The sequence below is a fragment of the Pseudophryne corroboree genome, unplaced genomic scaffold, assembly GCF_028390025.1.
Source record: "Pseudophryne corroboree isolate aPseCor3 unplaced genomic scaffold, aPseCor3.hap2 scaffold_1353, whole genome shotgun sequence".
In the NCBI taxonomy this organism is placed as follows: domain Eukaryota; kingdom Metazoa; phylum Chordata; class Amphibia; order Anura; family Myobatrachidae; genus Pseudophryne; species Pseudophryne corroboree.
Window position 1 is genome coordinate 87,411 of NW_026967979.1, and position 17,590 is coordinate 105,000.

The 17,590-nt window shown below is 41.0% G+C and overlaps 1 protein-coding gene across 1 annotated transcript; it reads right to left on the reverse strand.

Annotated features, from left to right (window-relative positions):
* Window positions 1–5,430: 5,430 nt before the first annotated feature.
* Window positions 5,431–15,115, reverse strand: LOC134995001 (uncharacterized). Its single transcript, XM_063951040.1, has 11 exons — window positions 15,093–15,115; window positions 11,636–11,905; window positions 10,561–10,698; window positions 9,269–9,407; window positions 8,511–8,812; window positions 8,217–8,424; window positions 7,697–7,837; window positions 7,478–7,611; window positions 6,677–6,913; window positions 6,355–6,554; window positions 5,431–6,102 (listed from the first exon to the last, which is right to left on the reverse strand). The coding sequence occupies exons 1-11, from the start codon at window positions 15,113–15,115 to the stop codon at window positions 5,564–5,566; spliced, it is 2,331 nt and encodes a 776-aa protein (XP_063807110.1). The 3' UTR covers window positions 5,431–5,563.
* Window positions 15,116–17,590: the final 2,475 nt, after the last annotated feature.

Genomic DNA, 17,590 nt, shown 5'->3' on the forward strand with positions numbered 1-17,590 from the left:
GACAGGGCTGCAGGCGACCTGGGCAGTGTCATGATGTGAGGATAGAAAGAGGCTCACCTGGAAGCCACAGACCAGGATGCCACAGGCTGAGAGTTATTCAGTGGCAGGAGCAGGCTCCCCAGCAGTGCAGAGTATGTCAGGAGTAGAGTTATATGTTGGTAGATACAAGGCTCCATGTGAAAGGGGCAGTGACATGATGTGATTATTAGGGGAATGTGGGCACCAGGGCACCATAGGCTCAGAGGTACACAGAGGGAGGATCAGTGTTTCCAGCAGCAAAGATCAGAAACCCCAGTCTGCATCATCCTTTTCCCTCTGCCACCCTAGGCAACATACATCTGCCTCCCCATCCTGCTCCTTTCTCCCCAACAATCACCCAAGTACCTGTCCCACATCATGCAACCCGCTATTTTAGCTTTTTGGAGAAAATTTCCCTTTGGCTATCTTTGAAAATCTAAGAGATCGACAATTTTGATGGAAATAGGAGCAGACATAGATTTACCTTTTTTCTTGGAATAGATGACAAAAAGCAGCACAGAGTATATCAGGAGATGAGTGATGTGTCAGCGAGGATAGGTCTGCAGGCGACCTGGGCAGTGTCATGATTTGAGGAGAGAAAGAGGGGCACCTGGATGCTACAGACCAGGATGCCTCAGGCTGAGAGTTATTCAGTGGCAGGAGCAAGCTCCCCAGCAGCGCAGAGTATATCAGGAGTAGATTTATATGTTGGTAGAGACAAGCCTCCATGTGAAAGGGGCAGTGACATGATGTGATTATTAGGGGAATGTGGGCACCAGGGCGCCATAGGCTGAGAGGTACACAGAGGGAGGAGCAGTGTTTCCAGCAGCAAAGATCAGAATCCCCAGTCAACATCATCCTTCTCCCTCTGCCACCCTAGGCAACATACATCTGCCACCCCAGCCTGCTCCTATCTCCCCAACAATCACCCAAGTACCTGTCCCACATCATGCAACCCGCTTTTTTAGCTTTTTGGAGAAAATTTCCCTTTGGCTATCTTGGAAAATCTAAGAGATCTGCAATTTTGATGGAAATAGGAGCAGACATAGATTTACCTTTTTTCTTGGAATAGATGACAAAAAGCAGCACAGAGTATATCAGGAGACGAGTGATGTGTCAGCGAGGATAGGGCTGCAGGCGACCTGGGCAGTTTCATGATGTGAGAAGAGATGGAGGGTCACCTGCTGGAAGCCACAGACCAGGATGCCACAGGCTGAGAGTTATTCAGTGGCAGGAGCAGGCTCCCCAGCAGCGCAGAGTGTGTCAGGAGTAGAGTTATATGTTGGTAAGGACAAGGCTCCATGTGAAAGGGGCAGTGACATGATGTGATTATTAGGGGAATGTGGGCACCAGGGCGCCATAGGCTCAGAGGTACACAGAGGGAGGAGCAGTGTTTCCAGCAGCACAGATCAGAATCCCCAGTCAGCATCATCCTTCTCCCTCTGCCACCCTAGGCAACATACACCTGCCACCCCAGCCTGCTCCTTTCTCCCCAACAATCACCCAAGTACCTGTCCCACATCATGCAACCCGCTATTTTAGCTTTTTGGAGAAAATTTCCCTTTGGCTATCTTTGAAAATCTAAGAGATCGACAATTTTGATGGAAATAGGAGCAGACATAGATTTACCTTTTTTCTTGGAATAGATGACAAAAAGCAGCACAGAGTATATCAGGAGATGAGTGATGTGTCAGCGAGGATAGGGCTGCAGGCGACCTGGGCAGTTTCATGATGTGAGGAGAGATGGAGGGTCACCTGCTGGAAGCCACAGACCAGGATGCCACAGGCTGAGAGTTATTCAGTGGCAGGAGCAGGCTCCCCAGCAGCGCAGAGTATATCAGGAGTAGAGTTATATGTTGGTAAGGACAAGGCTCCATGTGAAAGGGGCAGTGACATGATGTGATTATTAGGGGAATGTGGGCACCAGGACAGCCAAAGGCTGAGAGGTACACAGAGGGAGGAGCAGTGTTTCCAGCAGCAAAGATCAGAAACCCCAGTCAGCATCATCCTTCTCCCTCTGCCACCCTAAGCAACATACACCTGCCACCCCAGCCTGCTCCTTTCTCCCCAACAATCACCCAAGTACCTGTCCCACATCATGCAACCCGCTATTTTAGCTTTTTGGAGAAAATTTCCCTTTGGCTATCTTTGAAAATCTAAGAGATCGGCAATTTTTATGGAAATAGGAGCAGACATAGATTTACCTTTTTTCTTGGAATAGATGACAAAAAGCAGCACAGAGTATATCAGGATACGAGTGATGTGTCAGCGAGGATAGGTCTGCAGGCGACCTGGGCAGTGTCATGATTTGAGGAGAGGAGGAGGGTCACCTGCTGGAAGCCACAGACCAGGATGCCTCAGGCTGAGAGTTATTCAGTGGCAGGAGCAGGCTCCCCAGCAGCGCAGAGTATATCAGGAGTAGAGTTATATGTTGGTAAGGACAAGGCTCCATGTGAAAGGGGCAGTGACATGATGTGATTATTAGGGGAATGTGGGCACCAGGACAGCCAAAGGCTGAGAGGTACACAGAGGGAGGAGCAGTGTTTCCAGCAGCAAAGATCAGAAACCCCAGTCTGCATCATCCTTTTCCCTCTGCCACCCTAGGCAACATACACCTGCCACCCCAGCCTGCTCCTTTCTCCCCAACAATCACCCAAGTACCTGTCCCACATCATGCAACCCGCTATTTTAGCTTTTTGGAGAAAATTTCCCTTTGGCTATCTTTGAAAATCTAAGAGATCGACAATTTTGATGGAAATAGGAGCAGACATAGATTTACCTTTATTCTTGGAATAGATGACAAAAAGCAGCACAGAGTATATCAGGAGATGAGTGATGTGTCAGCGAGGATAGGTCTGCAGGCGACCTGGGCAGTGTCATGATTTGAGGAGAGAAGGAGGGTCATCTGGAAGCCACAGTCCAGGATACCACAGGCTGAGAGTTATTCAGTGGCAGGAGCAGGCTCCCCAGCAGTGCAGAGTATATCAGGAGTAGAGTTATATGTTGGTAGAGACAAGGCTCCATGTGAAAGGGGCAGTGACATGATGTGATTATTAGGGGAATGTGGGCACCAGGGCACCATAGGCTCAGAGGTACACAGAGGGAGGATCAGTGTTTCCAGCAGCAAAGATCAGAATCCCCAGTCAGCATCATCCTTCTCCCTCTGCCACCCTAGGCAACATACATCTGCCTCCCCATCCTGCTCCTTTCTCCCCAACAATCACCCAAGTACCTGTCCCACATCATGCAACCCGCTATTTTAGCTTTTTGGAGAAAATTTCCCTTTGGCTATCTTTGAAAATCTAAGAGATCGACAATTTTGATGGAAATAGGAGCGGACATAGATTTACCTTTTTTCTTGGAATAGATGACAAAAAGCAGCACAGAGTATATCAGGAGATGAGTGATGTGTCAGCGAGGATAGGTCTGCAGGCGACCTGGGCAGTGTCATGATTTGAGGAGAGAAGGAGGGTCATCTGGAAGCCACAGTCCAGGATACCACAGGCTGAGAGTTATTCAGTGGCAGGAGCAGGCTCCCCAGCAGCGCAGAGTATATCAGGAGTAGAGTTATATGTTGGTAAGGACAAGGCTCCATGTGAAAGGGGCAGTGACATGATGTGATTATTAGGGGAATGTGGGCACCAGGACAGCCAAAGGCTGAGAGGTACACAGAGGGAGGAGCAGTGTTTCCAGCAGCAAAGATCAGAAACCCCAGTCTGCATCATCCTTTTCCCTCTGCCACCCTAGGCAACATACACCAGCCTCCCCATCCTGCTCCTTTCTCCCCAACAATCACCCAAGTACCTGTCCCACATCATGCAACCCGCTATTTTAGCTTTTTGGAGAAAATTTCCCTTTGGCTATCTTGGAAAATCTAAGAGATCAGCAATTTTGATGGAAATAGGAGCAGACATAGATTTACCTTTTTCTTGGAATAGATGACACAAAGCAGCACAGAGGATAACAGGAGACCAGTGATGTGTCAGCGAGGACAGGGCTGCAGGCGACCTGGGCAGTGTCATGATGTGAGGATAGAAAGAGGCTCACCTGGAAGCCACAGACCAGGATGCCACAGGCTGAGAGTTATTCAGTGGCAGGAGCAGGCTCCCCAGCAGTGCAGAGTATGTCAGGAGTAGAGTTATATGTTGGTAGATACAAGGCTCCATGTGAAAGGGGCAGTGACATGATGTGATTATTAGGGGAATGTGGGCACCAGGGCACCATAGGCTCAGAGGTACACAGAGGGAGGATCAGTGTTTCCAGCAGCAAAGATCAGAAACCCCAGTCTGCATCATCCTTTTCCCTCTGCCACCCTAGGCAACATACATCTGCCTCCCCATCCTGCTCCTTTCTCCCCAACAATCACCCAAGTACCTGTCCCACATCATGCAACCCGCTATTTTAGCTTTTTGGAGAAAATTTCCCTTTGGCTATCTTTGAAAATCTAAGAGATCGACAATTTTGATGGAAATAGGAGCAGACATAGATTTACCTTTTTTCTTGGAATAGATGACACAAAGCAGCACAGAGTATATCAGGAGATGAGTGATGTGTCAGCGAGGATAGGTCTGCAGGCGACCTGGGCAGTGTCATGATTTGAGGAGAGAAGGAGGGTCACCTGGAAGCCACAGACCAGGATGCCACAGGCTGAGAGTTATTCAGTGGAAGGAGCAGGCTCCCCAGCAGCGCAGAGTATATCAGGAGTAGAGTTATGTGTTGGTAAGGACAAGGCTCCATCTGAAAGGGGCAGTGACATGATGTGATTATTAGGGGAATGTGGGCACCAGGACAGCCAAAGGCTGAGAGGTACACAGAGGGAGGAGCAGTGTTTCCAGCAGCAAAGATCAGAATCCCCAGTCAGCATCATCCTTCTCCCTCTGGGTTACTGTTATCACTGGTCCTGTATATGTCTGATGTATTACATACACTGCACTATGTATGTCTGGCACTACTGCCTCATATACCGGGTTACTGTGATCACTGGTCCTGTATATGTCTGATGTATTACATACACTGCACTATGTATGGCTGGTACTACTGCCTCATATACCGGGTTACTGTGATCACTGGTACTGTATATGTCTGATGTATTACATACACTGTACTATGTATGGCTGGCCCTACTGCTGCATATAACATGTTACTGTGATTTCTGGCCCTGTATACAGTATGTCTGATGTATTACATACACTGCGTTTTATTATGGAGAAGTCAGTAGCTTGCTACATGCTATTAATATTCTCTTCTTCAGCCAGAAGCCTGCACACACCTGCCCTAAAATCAAACTTTCGAAAGTCCCCACTAGAAATCTTGATTTTGCCCCTGAACTCCTAATCTAAAATACACGAGAGCAGATAATTGAGGAATATATATTTTATTTACATACATTAACACATACACTGTGCTTACAATTTATAGTGGTTATTTGTGCAGAATTAAGAGGCAGTCTAATGTTATAATGCAGAGTTTTCCAAACTGTCTTTGCAGTCCATTTTTTAAGGAAATGCTAACCAACTATTAAAAGAAAAATCTCCACTGTCCACAGTTATTTTGCAACATAATATGTTAACTCCTGATTGGCTGGTATGTTTTTTGCAGCTAGCATGAGAATGCCAAATGTATTTTTGTATATTGGAATCACATTAAATTCTGTACTGGATTTCCACATTAATTTGGAATATGTCCGAGTGTGGCATGTACAGGATGGATTGATACACCATGACTTGCCTTCTGTATCCTTATAAAAAAAGAGGTCATGACAGTTTTTATTTTCTTGCATTTTTCTGCCTTTTTTGGCACTTATCTGTTCTCCATGGAAGTCACATATTGCTTCCCCTTTAAGGAAAGCCCTCTCTGTCATTACTTTCTTTATACCGCTTTCTATATCTGTGGTAGTTTTCAGCCCTTTCCAATTTTGCAAGCGGATGTGTTCTTCCAGAGCCTTGCAGTCTTTCCAGTTCTGTAACTTCCTAGGCTTCCATGCCTCAGCTATCTGTTTAATCTCTAATTCACTACATTTCCATTTCTTTTCTCTTATGTACTTTTTCAACTGGACAGTTTTTGGGCGCCTTGCTGGGAATGCCCCTGTTGCAAAAATAAAAATAATAAAAAAAATATTTTAGCACCAGTTTCTTCTATATACTTTCAATAATAAAAAACACAAAAATACTCAAGACATACTTTTGTCTTTAGCGTTAAAAATAAATATAATTCATATCATGTCAAAAACTGATATTTTTATGTAAAACATGCTATTAGTGGATGTGCAATAAGTGGGTGAGACTCTGTCTTGATACTGAAAAATGGTTTAATGTACTTGCTATTTGCTATACTTACTGATTATATGCTTCACTCTTTTCTTGTTACGCTTAGCTGTCCATTCTTTTCTACAGTGATGCCAATACAATGGCGATATACGTTTGCAGTCAACTTTCTTTGGTCTCGATTGTTTTATGTTTACAGGGAACTCTTTTAGCAGGTTCTGGAAGTAATTTCTCTTATGTGACTCTATGGAGTCACTGTCCTGTAGTCCATCCCTGTTTGGAAACAGAACCAGGATATACAATGCATATACTAAAGATACAGTTTATATCATATGAAGCTTTTAAAATGACAATAAATATGGTGAAGGCATGGAAAATGAACTGATATATTTCACCTTGAAGTGCTTTCTTGTGCCTCCATAGGTTTAGACATAGATCCAAGCTGGGTGACCAGTTTTGAGCCAAGACATATATTGTGTAATGTCTTTTCCCTATAATGTCGATCTGCTGTCAAATTGGTATGTGCCAGGTACTTGGTGAAGAGACTCTTCTGAACATCTGAGTACTCTGCCAATGTCCAAGTTTCACATGTACGCCGAACCATCTGGCTTGTAATATTTAGCAGCTTATACCTGTGTATAGGTGTTATAGGGAAAACTATCTTAAAGTTTACAAAGATTTTTTCTTTTTTTCTTAAATTAAATTACAAATAATTGGCACAGAGTAACCAACCTTTTACACTCAATCCTCATCAAAACTCAGGAAATTTCCAGCAGTACACACTGCTGCACCTGTGTATAACTCCCACACCTTTGTATAGTGCCCACATGTATATACTGCTGCCCGTGTGTATAATGCCCACATGTATACACTTCTGCCCCTGTGCATAATGCCTACATGATTATACCGCCGCCCCTGTGTATAATGCCCACATGTATATACTACCAAACCTGTGTATATGCACATGTAAATTCGGCTGCACCTGTGAATAATGCCCACATGCACTTTCAGGTACGTATATAGTGTGTAAATTTGACTCTGATACTAGCCAGTGCCTCCCCAAAAATGTATCTCACGAGTCACCACAGATCACTTCTGATAAGTATGTGCTATTTTCTATGCACAGAGGTAGAAGATGTGTGACAATGTGCAGGTATATGATCAGTAGCTGCTGGTAGACTCAGTACTGTACTTACTTTTCATGTAACTGGCGAAGATCATTAGTAACATTATAAATTTGTTCTCCCTTTGTTGAAATAAAAAATGTTTTCTGAGGCTGATCTCCCTTTACTAATAAAGGTCGCACCACATCAAAAAAAGTTTTGAACCACTAGAAAAGATGAAGATCTGTTAATAATTACTAATTCAGTAATTCTTCTAGCATTGAAATTATATAATTGTGATCTACAATTAACCTTTTCTTCTTCTTCTGTGAGAGCAAATGTCGCCACTTGATGGGTTGCCGTTTTGTGTTGTTTAACTCCCACAACAACACGGATTTCGGATACACCCTCTGATGTGAAGGTGTGATGAACCCTCTCATGCCATTCCTCAACCTGAGAATATGAAGATACAATATTAACATTAAACCTCGCACCAATATTTTCAGATTAACAAGTTAACGAAGTATAATGTTTTGCCCGTATGGCCCCCTTCATTGGAACAAGCTCCCTCACTACAATAGACTCTCCTGACCATGCAAAGCTTCAAACGGGTACTGAAAATCCACCTTTTCATCAAAGCCTACCCTTACACATAACCTGATCTTGAGGCAGCTATCCCAATTCCATGTTTATTCCTTGGCCATCTGTGCCTCACTTACTTCCTGTATTCTTCTAATGTGTGCTGTATGTATGGCACTGCGAGCCACTTGTGGCACCTAATAAATAAAATGTAATAATAATAATAATAATAATAATAATAAACAGTACTTACAGTCATATTGGCAACCACTCCAGGTCTTTGGAGGTGCTTTAGGATTAGCAAAGCCTCGAGATAATGCAAAATGCACACCTTATCTTTGGCCGACAGTCTTTCACAAATATCAGCCTTCTTGATGCAATTCATAAAATCTGATTTTGCCACTTCTAGCAGCTGACGACAATCCTGTGGCTGCAAGTGGTCTGTTGTCAATCTTTTGTACCTGCAGATCATATGATGATAAATGTTCACTCACAATGATCTAAGTAAAATGAAAACCCACAAATAATCTAAAAGTATTGGTCTTACTTTTTGACGACCGTTTCCCGTGATACACCTTTACTCAGTTTTTTCTGAATGGCGTCAGTGACATGAAGAAAATGGCAACAGGCTTGATATAGGTCAGGGTCACTTGCTCCGAGATTGGTGGCCGTAGTTTGACATTTTACAAATCTTCTTATATTTTTTAAATAATTAAATACTGTTTGGCTACAGAGACCAAGTTCCCTCAGCTTTGTGAAGTAGAGATTAGTTTTTTCTATGTCTTTCACAAAATCCATTGATGCTTTTTGTGGGTCCATGAAATGTAAATACCGTGCAACATTTTCTACCTGTATACACAGAGAGTGGTGAAAATGAGTTCTGGCAAAGTATGAGAGCGAGTTTTTGTTAAGACTGCAAGACATGGCACTTATATGAAAAATATGTTTTTCTTGAAGATTGGCAATCCAGATTTTGGGAGCCACAGATGCATAATACTTTGCTTAATATTTTATTATGTAAGAGAAATATATAGAATAAAATGCATAATTTAACTCTCAATTGTCATAATATACTGTGAGTAATGGATTCAACCTATTAATTATCTCATGTACATTGATGCTGAAAAAATGAGGGCTACTTATTGGTTGATACCAATATTGCCAATATAAGTGAGTAAAATGTTGATGGCTGAAAGATTACAAATTGATAATAAGAAACTATTGCACACATGCTTGCTATCTCAATCATGACTAAATGTGAATGGAATTAGATAACATGTATTTATACATAGCATAATCCATTACCTCCTGTTTACTGTTGCAAACTCCTAATGTCTTGGACAAATAATTCCTGAAACCTCTGAGTAATGGTGTATTCGATGAATGCTTGGCATACATTCCAGCTTTCTGCATGTTCTTCCGCACTATCACCGTCCATTTAGACCTAATGGTTTGGTGTGGGAATAGATTAGGAATATTAGCTGGTAAAAGCAGAATTGGTTAATAGCCACCATTACTTTTTGCTCAACCAACATCAATATTTTTAGTAATTATGAAGAATGTTAACTAAACTCTATGGCCCTCATTCCGAGTTGATCGCTAGCTGCCGTTTGCAGCGCAGTGATCAGGCAAAAAAGCGACACTTCTGCGTATGCGTATGGTGCGCACTGCGCACGTGCGACGTACTTTCACAAAAGCCGATGCAGTTTCACACAAGGTCTAGCAACGATTTTCAGTCGCACTGTTGACCGCTGAGTGATTGACAGGAAGTGGGCGTTTCTGGGAGGTAACTGACCGTTTTCTGGGAGTGTGCTGGAAAATGCAGGCGTGTCAGATACAAACGCAGATGTGCCTGGGGAAACAGGGGAGTGGCTGGGCAAACGCAGGGCGTGTTTGTGACATCAAAACAAGAACTAAATAGTCTGAAGTGATCGCAAGGTAGGAGTAGGTCTGGAGCTACCCAGAAACTGCCGGAATTATTTAGTAGCAGTTCTGCTAATCTTTTGTTCGCACTTCTGCTAAGCTAAGATACACTCCCAGAGGACGGCGGCCTAGCGTGTGCAAAGCTGCTAAAAGCAGCTAGCGAGCAAACAACTCGGAATGAGGGCCTATTTTCACTCATCTGTTAATATTGTTGTGCTTTGCAGTGTTCTGCATTATTTAATATACAGTATCACTTATATGAATGCACTTCTCAAACCAATAAATTTTCGAGCTCATCTCTTTCTTTCCATTCTGTCTGGCATTATTATCCATAAATGTTTCATCCTTTGCCTTATTTATAATGGCCATGGGGTGTCTGGTGCTCATGGGCCCCCTCATCTCTGAAAATAACCCTGCAAGGGCATGATATTACTATTAGACAAGGGACACATGGGCACCCTCCTCCCTTACACTGACTTACTGAATTTTTACTGTTTTATTAATACATTTGCTACAGAGATTTGTATAGTAAATAGTAGAAACAGTTTAAAACAGTGATTTCCATACTTTCTTGGATCATGGCTCCCTAGAGTATCAGATTGTTTTCCACGGCACCCATAGGCCAAAAGTTTCTAATTGATTAATTTATCTTATTGCTTTAAACAAGTACCTACATGGATACTTCACTATTGCCTTCCATGGCTTGCTGAGACCTTCCCACTTCTTCATCACATGTGTTAGCAGGGACTACCATAGCTGATTCTTCTTTATGGACTATCATAGATGTTGACCTGGCTACAAATGTAGGTGATCTAAAGAATACAAGTTAAATAATATTATAAATACATAATTGCACCTATAACCACATATATCCCACTCCTCTCCAATCTACATCTCTGATCTTATCTCGCTTTACACTCCCACCCATCCTCTTCGCTCTGCTAATGCACGCCGACTCTCCTGCCTACTGATTACTTCCTCCCACTCTTACCTCCAAGATTTCACGTGCTGCACCACTTCTCTGGAATTCCCTACCTCTCCCCCTCAGACTCTCCCACTCTCTACAAAACTTCAAATGGCTCTCAAGACCCACTTCTTCACCAAACCCAGCCAAATCTCATCCTAACCCTCTGTTCTACGCTCTCTATGTACCCCATCTGTGTCACCCGTCTGTCTACCCCTCCCCTTTAGAATGTAAGCTCTCACGAGTAGGGCCCTCTTCCCTCATGTGCTTATCCTTTCTTACTTTAATAATCTTCAACTGCACCAAATTCAGCAGTCTTCTGCCACCTGATACTTAAGCCCAGTACCCACGGGCCGATCAAGGAGAGATGCGTGCTGAGCGAACCGCTCAGCACACATCTCTCCTGCCGCTCAGCACAGCGCGATCTGTGCTGAGCGGGCGGGGGGAGACGGGGGGGCGCTTACTTTACCCAGCGGGTGTGCGGGGCCGCGCATCGCTATCGCCGAGGGGGCTACACACGGAGCGATCATGCCAATATTCTAAGCAATCTAGTCAGATTGCTTAGAATATCGCTCCGTGAGTACCCCCCTTTATCCCAGTGTCATCTGCTGATGTAACTATGTTTATTTACCCTGTACTTGTCCTATACTGTCATGAACTGTAAATTGCTGTTTTCCTGTTTGATTGTTTGTTTATGTACTCTGTAATTGGGCGCTGCGGATCCCTTGTGGCACCATATTAATAAAGGATAATAATAAAAATAGTAATATATAAATAATGCTTACCTTGGTGGTAATATGGTCTTATTCCTGAAAAAGTGGCCCTTTGCCTCTAAATAGCTAACCACACTGTCAATGCTCTGTAATCTCGAAAATTCTTCATAATCAAGACATCGTCCATTCTTCAGGAATGAAAGTGCGCTCCAGCGGGCTTTATCAGAGATTTGTGCAATTTCTGTAGCGGAAGCTCCTCTTTTGCATTTACTCCTGAGATGTGTGCTCAGTGTTGTATATATTTTGAGGCAAAACTCACAGACCAGAGGAGTTCTTTTTATACTGTTATGGGAAATTAATTAATGTAAAGTCAAGGTTAATATACACAGATAGATAGATAGATAGATAGATAGATAGATAGATAGATAGATAGATAGATAGATAGATAGATAGATAAAGAAGCACAGTACCCTGGGAATTTATCTGCCTATTTACACTGAAACAAATTGAAAAATAGAAATATATTTCAATGTAGACTGGTCCAAAAATACAAAGACAGATAAATTAATTATTACTTACATATTTTTGACATTATCCATGATATAAGTAAAATTTGTGAAATTCTGAGGCAGAAAAGCATGTGCAAGCTGAACAGCTCTTTATACTTATCTGTAGTTAAATTCTTTGTTGCTATCTTTCAGAGAATCGCCCCATCCCCCACATAGCATCATACAACCTCCTACAAGATAAAAAAATAATCCCATCTCTGCTGCCACTACACAAGACACAATGTTTGCATGCACAGTTATTGATTAGCGATGGGATTATGTATTTAAAAAGTGAATGATTCGGCAAATAATTCTAGATTATTTTTTTTAAATAAAGGGGTAGTTTGCAAACACGTATTGACATGTGGGGGCCCCAGGGCAACAAAAATGTGGGGGCCCCTATCAATATATTTATTTATTAACAGTTTATTATATAGTGCAGCATATTCCGTTGTGCTTTACAATTAGAACAACAGTAATAGCATACCTTCCAACTGTACCTTTTTAATAGGTACAGTACCTTTTTTTTATGGTCTGTACCTATTTTTGGCTCTCCAAACTTCCATTGAAAGTATAGGAAAAGGGACCTGGCCACGCCCCCTTTACCCATGGACACGCCCCTTTCTCTAATTTGTACCGGTTTTTGTGTGTAAAATGTTGGAGGGTATGTAATAGTCCAAAATAGACTGACATAGAGGTAGGAAGGCCCTGCTCACAAGATTACAATCCATATATACTGTATATATATATCTATATATCTATATATGGAGTAAAAAGGTTCTCATGGGAGCCAATCAGCCTTTAGATTAACAATATTTAAAAGGTTTTTATTTATACACAAATAAAAGGTACTTGTAACCTAAAAATTCGACATTGATACAATTGTCTAAAAATTCAGTAAAACGATTTCACAATCTTATACATAGACATTTTTAGTTGATATGAGGATTTTATAGTCAGGTAATCACAATCGGAACTTGAAAAGGACGTGTATCCAACCAGATGCTTGTGGTGGTGACTTTTTTGACCCAATAATACGAAACCCAACGCGTTTCGTCCGTTAGGACTTCATCAGGGGTTTATAATCTAAATAGTTACAGAGGGAAATAAGTAAATCACATAATCTTCAAGATAAACTTATTGAATAATAGACTCTTTTTTTCTCTCATAACGGGTACTTTAATACAATCAAGTAGGGATGGACATACATACCCGTTTTTGTGAAAAAATGATTTACCACTGGTTAGGACAGGATTAAATTCTTAATGCTACATCCAATCACATGTTCTTTTTAAATGATGTGGTGTCTGAAACATTACCATTATAATCATCAATATATATATATTTTCTTAGAAAATATATATATAGATATAATGTATATTGATGATTATAATGGTAATGTTTCAGACACCACATCATTTAAAAAGAACATTGTATTTTAGGAATTTGTTGGTCCATATATCAACGTGGCTGCATCATTGTTTTCCGGGAACTTGGAACAGGTACCACATGTTTATGATTATCCTGCTGGTTTTTTGTTTTTTTGTTTAACTGAACGGGACTTTGGAGGGTGTATACTGACACTCCATATATTTATTATAGTGCATAATTGGATGTACTATTTTGATCTTCCGGTATACGGTTCATGATCTGCTGATGGTTTTTGGGATACCTACCCGGCAGGTACGAAAGGGTCTCTGTAGGGGAGCTGTCACACTGGTGATATTTGGCCATTTACACATGCACATATGTGTATACATATATATATGTGTAAGTATGTATATATGTGTGTATATGTATGTGTTTATATATGTGTGTGTATATGCATTTATACCGTGCATGTGAACATTATATATTGAGTAAGCTTGGTGGTTGGATCACTTTTGGGTCGTATATCTTCCAGGGACCGGCGAGGCTTGCGATTAATAGTGTGAATATTGTTCTTTTCAGATAAGAAATTGTCTATCATTGCTACCTGTGAATTGTTAATCCGATGTACCACCTGTCCTGAGGAAGGTCCGGTATGGGACCGAAACGTCGACATTAAACTCTGGTGGACAAGACATGTGACTGACTGATTGACTTTACTAGCGAGAGTGCACCTTCCATGTGTTGGAATCCTCTTTGTATATATATATATATATATATATATATATAAAATAAGCCTTCCTATCAAATTGCATCCACTCTTTATAGTCCACACATATTCTCACATGTCTTCTCATTTTTCACTTTCCCTACCTCTCAAGAACTTTTGCTATCTGGCGAACAACTATGCAATAGATAGCACCTATCCTTGTGTATTAATGCCTATTTCCCTATAGATTGTATTTTGCGAACAGGGACTTCCTACCTCTATGACTGTTTGTTATCACCCAGTTTGTTGTAGTTATTTCCAATTGTAAATTGCAACGGAATTTTCTGTGCTATATAAGAAACTGTTAATAAATAAATATATAATATACATCTAGATGGTGTGACAATACTGATTAAAGTCATGTAACTGGAGCCGGTGCCTACACAGAGAAACAGCATAGTCAATGGAACGTGCGGCACACCAGACAACTAATAAACACTCCACATACACATGCAGATAAAAATAATAATAAACATGAGAAAAAAAATAATCCCACCTCAGTGGCGCACCCAGGGGGGGCTTCCGGGCACCCAGAAACCCCCCTCCACCCAAAAAATAAATAAATATATATATATATATATATTTTTTTTTAGCTGCATGAGTATTATTAATGGCTATCTAGCATCCTCTGCACCATAAAAATATTCTTCTGATGAAGCTGCTGATGATTATAGGCGGAGAAATGCATAAAGAAGTACACATCTGGTGTTGCTGTGTTCTGCACTTTAAAGTCTGCTGCCTAGTGGACGAAGGATACTCTTTATTAAACGCTGCTCGGCTGGAGTGGGTGAGATCAATATGGGAGTGTGCCGCTAATTGTCCACGCCAACTTTGGAGCGCTTACCTGGGGACTGCATTTTGATCCATGACTTTGTCTCAGTTGGACCTATTCAATCCAAGGTCATATTAAATATTCCTATAAGGGTCCCCAATAAATACTCAAGGAAACCAGCTGGTTACCAGACTAATTATTGGCAGGATTCAGCAGAGACAGAGAGTGATTGTCTCATTTCAGTAACATACGGAGAGACTGTCCATCATCAGCTACATTCTTTGCTATATGTAGCTATAAAAGTGTTTGGGAACTGTTACAATATTGGCAACAATTGTTTCCTTATGAGTTATATTGAAAGAGAAAGTAGAATTATTGGTATTAAGTGTTGAAGCATGCATGGTTATTATAAATGATTTTATTAATGTGATTGTGTATACAAAACACCGGCCGTGTGTATTAAGTGCTTAATTAAATATTTTTATTTTTGTTTTGGATAAATTTATTTCATTCTGGGACAGCAGCCCTTTAAATAATTTTTGTGGTGTATGTTAAAATCTTTAAGGATTAAGTGGTCCCTTCTTTAGAGCTGCAGCTGTCTCAGAGTTAAATTAGAAATATAGAATCTTACAGAGAAATTTGGTCAGCGCCCGAGTGTGTATGTTCTCCACCACGAGAGTGGAAAAAAGGGGAACACGCACATATATTTATTTATTTTGCATCTTAGTGTCCTCTGCAGCTTGCTGTCTTCCTGGTGGCACTTGTAAGTGCTTAATAAAAGTTTACTTTATTTTAATTATAGTACATATATATCCATGTGCATACATATATACACATGTATATACATACATATAAACACACACACACATGATATATATACATGTGTGTATATATATATATATATGTGTGTGTACTGTATATACATATATATAAATATATATATGTATATGTGTGTGTGTGTATATATATATGTATATATACACAGGCACACTAGTTTTACGGACCCAGCATATACTGGGTCACCTCAGTCCCCACCCCCGTGCTGGGCTCCGCCCAGTTCTGGAAACCCCCACTTGCAAATCCTGCGTTTGCCACTGCACCTCTGTTGGCACTACACAAGCCACAATCATGTGTTTAAAAAGTGAGTGATTGGGCAAAGAATTTAACATAGTGATTTCTTTCTTTAAACTAAAATGGTTAGTTTGCAAAGTTCATTAGTACCAAAGGTTACTCTCATGTAAGAAGGTTAGCTATTTGGGGGGATGTAAGGATTGTCTTAAAGATAACTGTTAAGGAAACCAAGTCTCTTTATTGCAGGTAATTAAAGGGACTAAGTAGGAAGAAAACAACTTGAAAGCAATGTTAAGTTGTCCCATCCCCCAAAATAGCATACCAATCTCCAAGCCACATTTGACAGTGTTTAATTTCTTGCAACTAAAAGTGTATAATAGTTTTCAAACACATGCATTGGGGCTATAAAGAGTGATATCTGGGAATCATGATGTGTTTAGGGACTATGTATATATGTATGTTTGTGTGTGTAAGTATCTACTGTATTTATGTGTGTGTGTTTGTGTGTGACCATGTATGTGAATAAGTGTGTAGCTAGAGTATGTACAGTATGTATGTGACTGTATTTGTGTATACTGTATGTGTGACTGTACTGTATATCATATGTATTTGTTTTGTGTGTGACTATGTATGTAAGTGTATATGTGCGCCTATGGGCAGTATCAGATATACTAATGGCAAATGTGGTTTGAACGCATTCCTCATATACAATTAGTACAGGTTGAGTATCCCTTATCCAAAATGCTTGGGACCAGAGGTATTTTGGATATGGGATTTTTCCGTATTTTGGAATAATTGCATACCATAATGAGAAATCATGGTGATGGGACCTAAATCTAAGCACAGAATGCATTTATGTTACATATACACCTTATACCCACGGCATGAAGGTCATTTTAGACAATATTTTTAATAACTTTGTGTATTAAACAAAGTTTGTGTACAATGAGCCATCAAAAAACAAAGGTTTCAGTATCTCAGTCTCACTCATAAAAGTCCGTATTTCGCAATAGTTCGTATTTCGGAATATTTGGATATGGGATACTCAACCTGTAATACATTTATTAGCACTGGTCCACATTTCCATTTTCTATTTCCATTCCCAATATGCCCTGTATAGAAGGTGTTTTCTATCGGGGTACTATTGTGTGGCATTACATGAATAAGAGACACTACTGTGTGTTGTAATGCGAGTATTGGACACTACTGTGCAGTGTAATGTGCAACTGAAAGTGTCACTTGGCAGGCACGGGCCATCCCGCGCCAAAGGAGACGGATATACTGTCCCTCGCATAGAAAGGTCGGCTATTCGGGGGGGATTTTCTTGCAACTGAAAGTGTCACTTGGCAGGCACGTGCCATCCTGGGTCCACTGTGTGAAGTTTATCACTATAATAACAAATGATTTTAGAAAGTTCAGTGCATCTATATTCTTGCTAACTAGGATATGTGTTGAGTTTTGTGTTTTCTGTGCCGATACTGCCATCTACTGTCTACATG

Excerpts from the sequence above, each read along its gene's own strand:
- LOC134995001 (XM_063951040.1), bottom strand. The coding sequence starts at position 15,115 with ATGGATCAAAATGCAGTCCCCAG. Across the intron at positions 7,838-8,216 it reads GAGTGGTTGCCAATATGACT|GTTGAGGAATGGCATGAGAG; the intron begins GTAAGTACTGTT and ends TCATATTCTCAG. Across the intron at positions 6,103-6,354 it reads AAGAGTGAAGCATATAATCA|GGGCATTCCCAGCAAGGCGC; the intron begins GTAAGTATAGCA and ends TTTTTGCAACAG.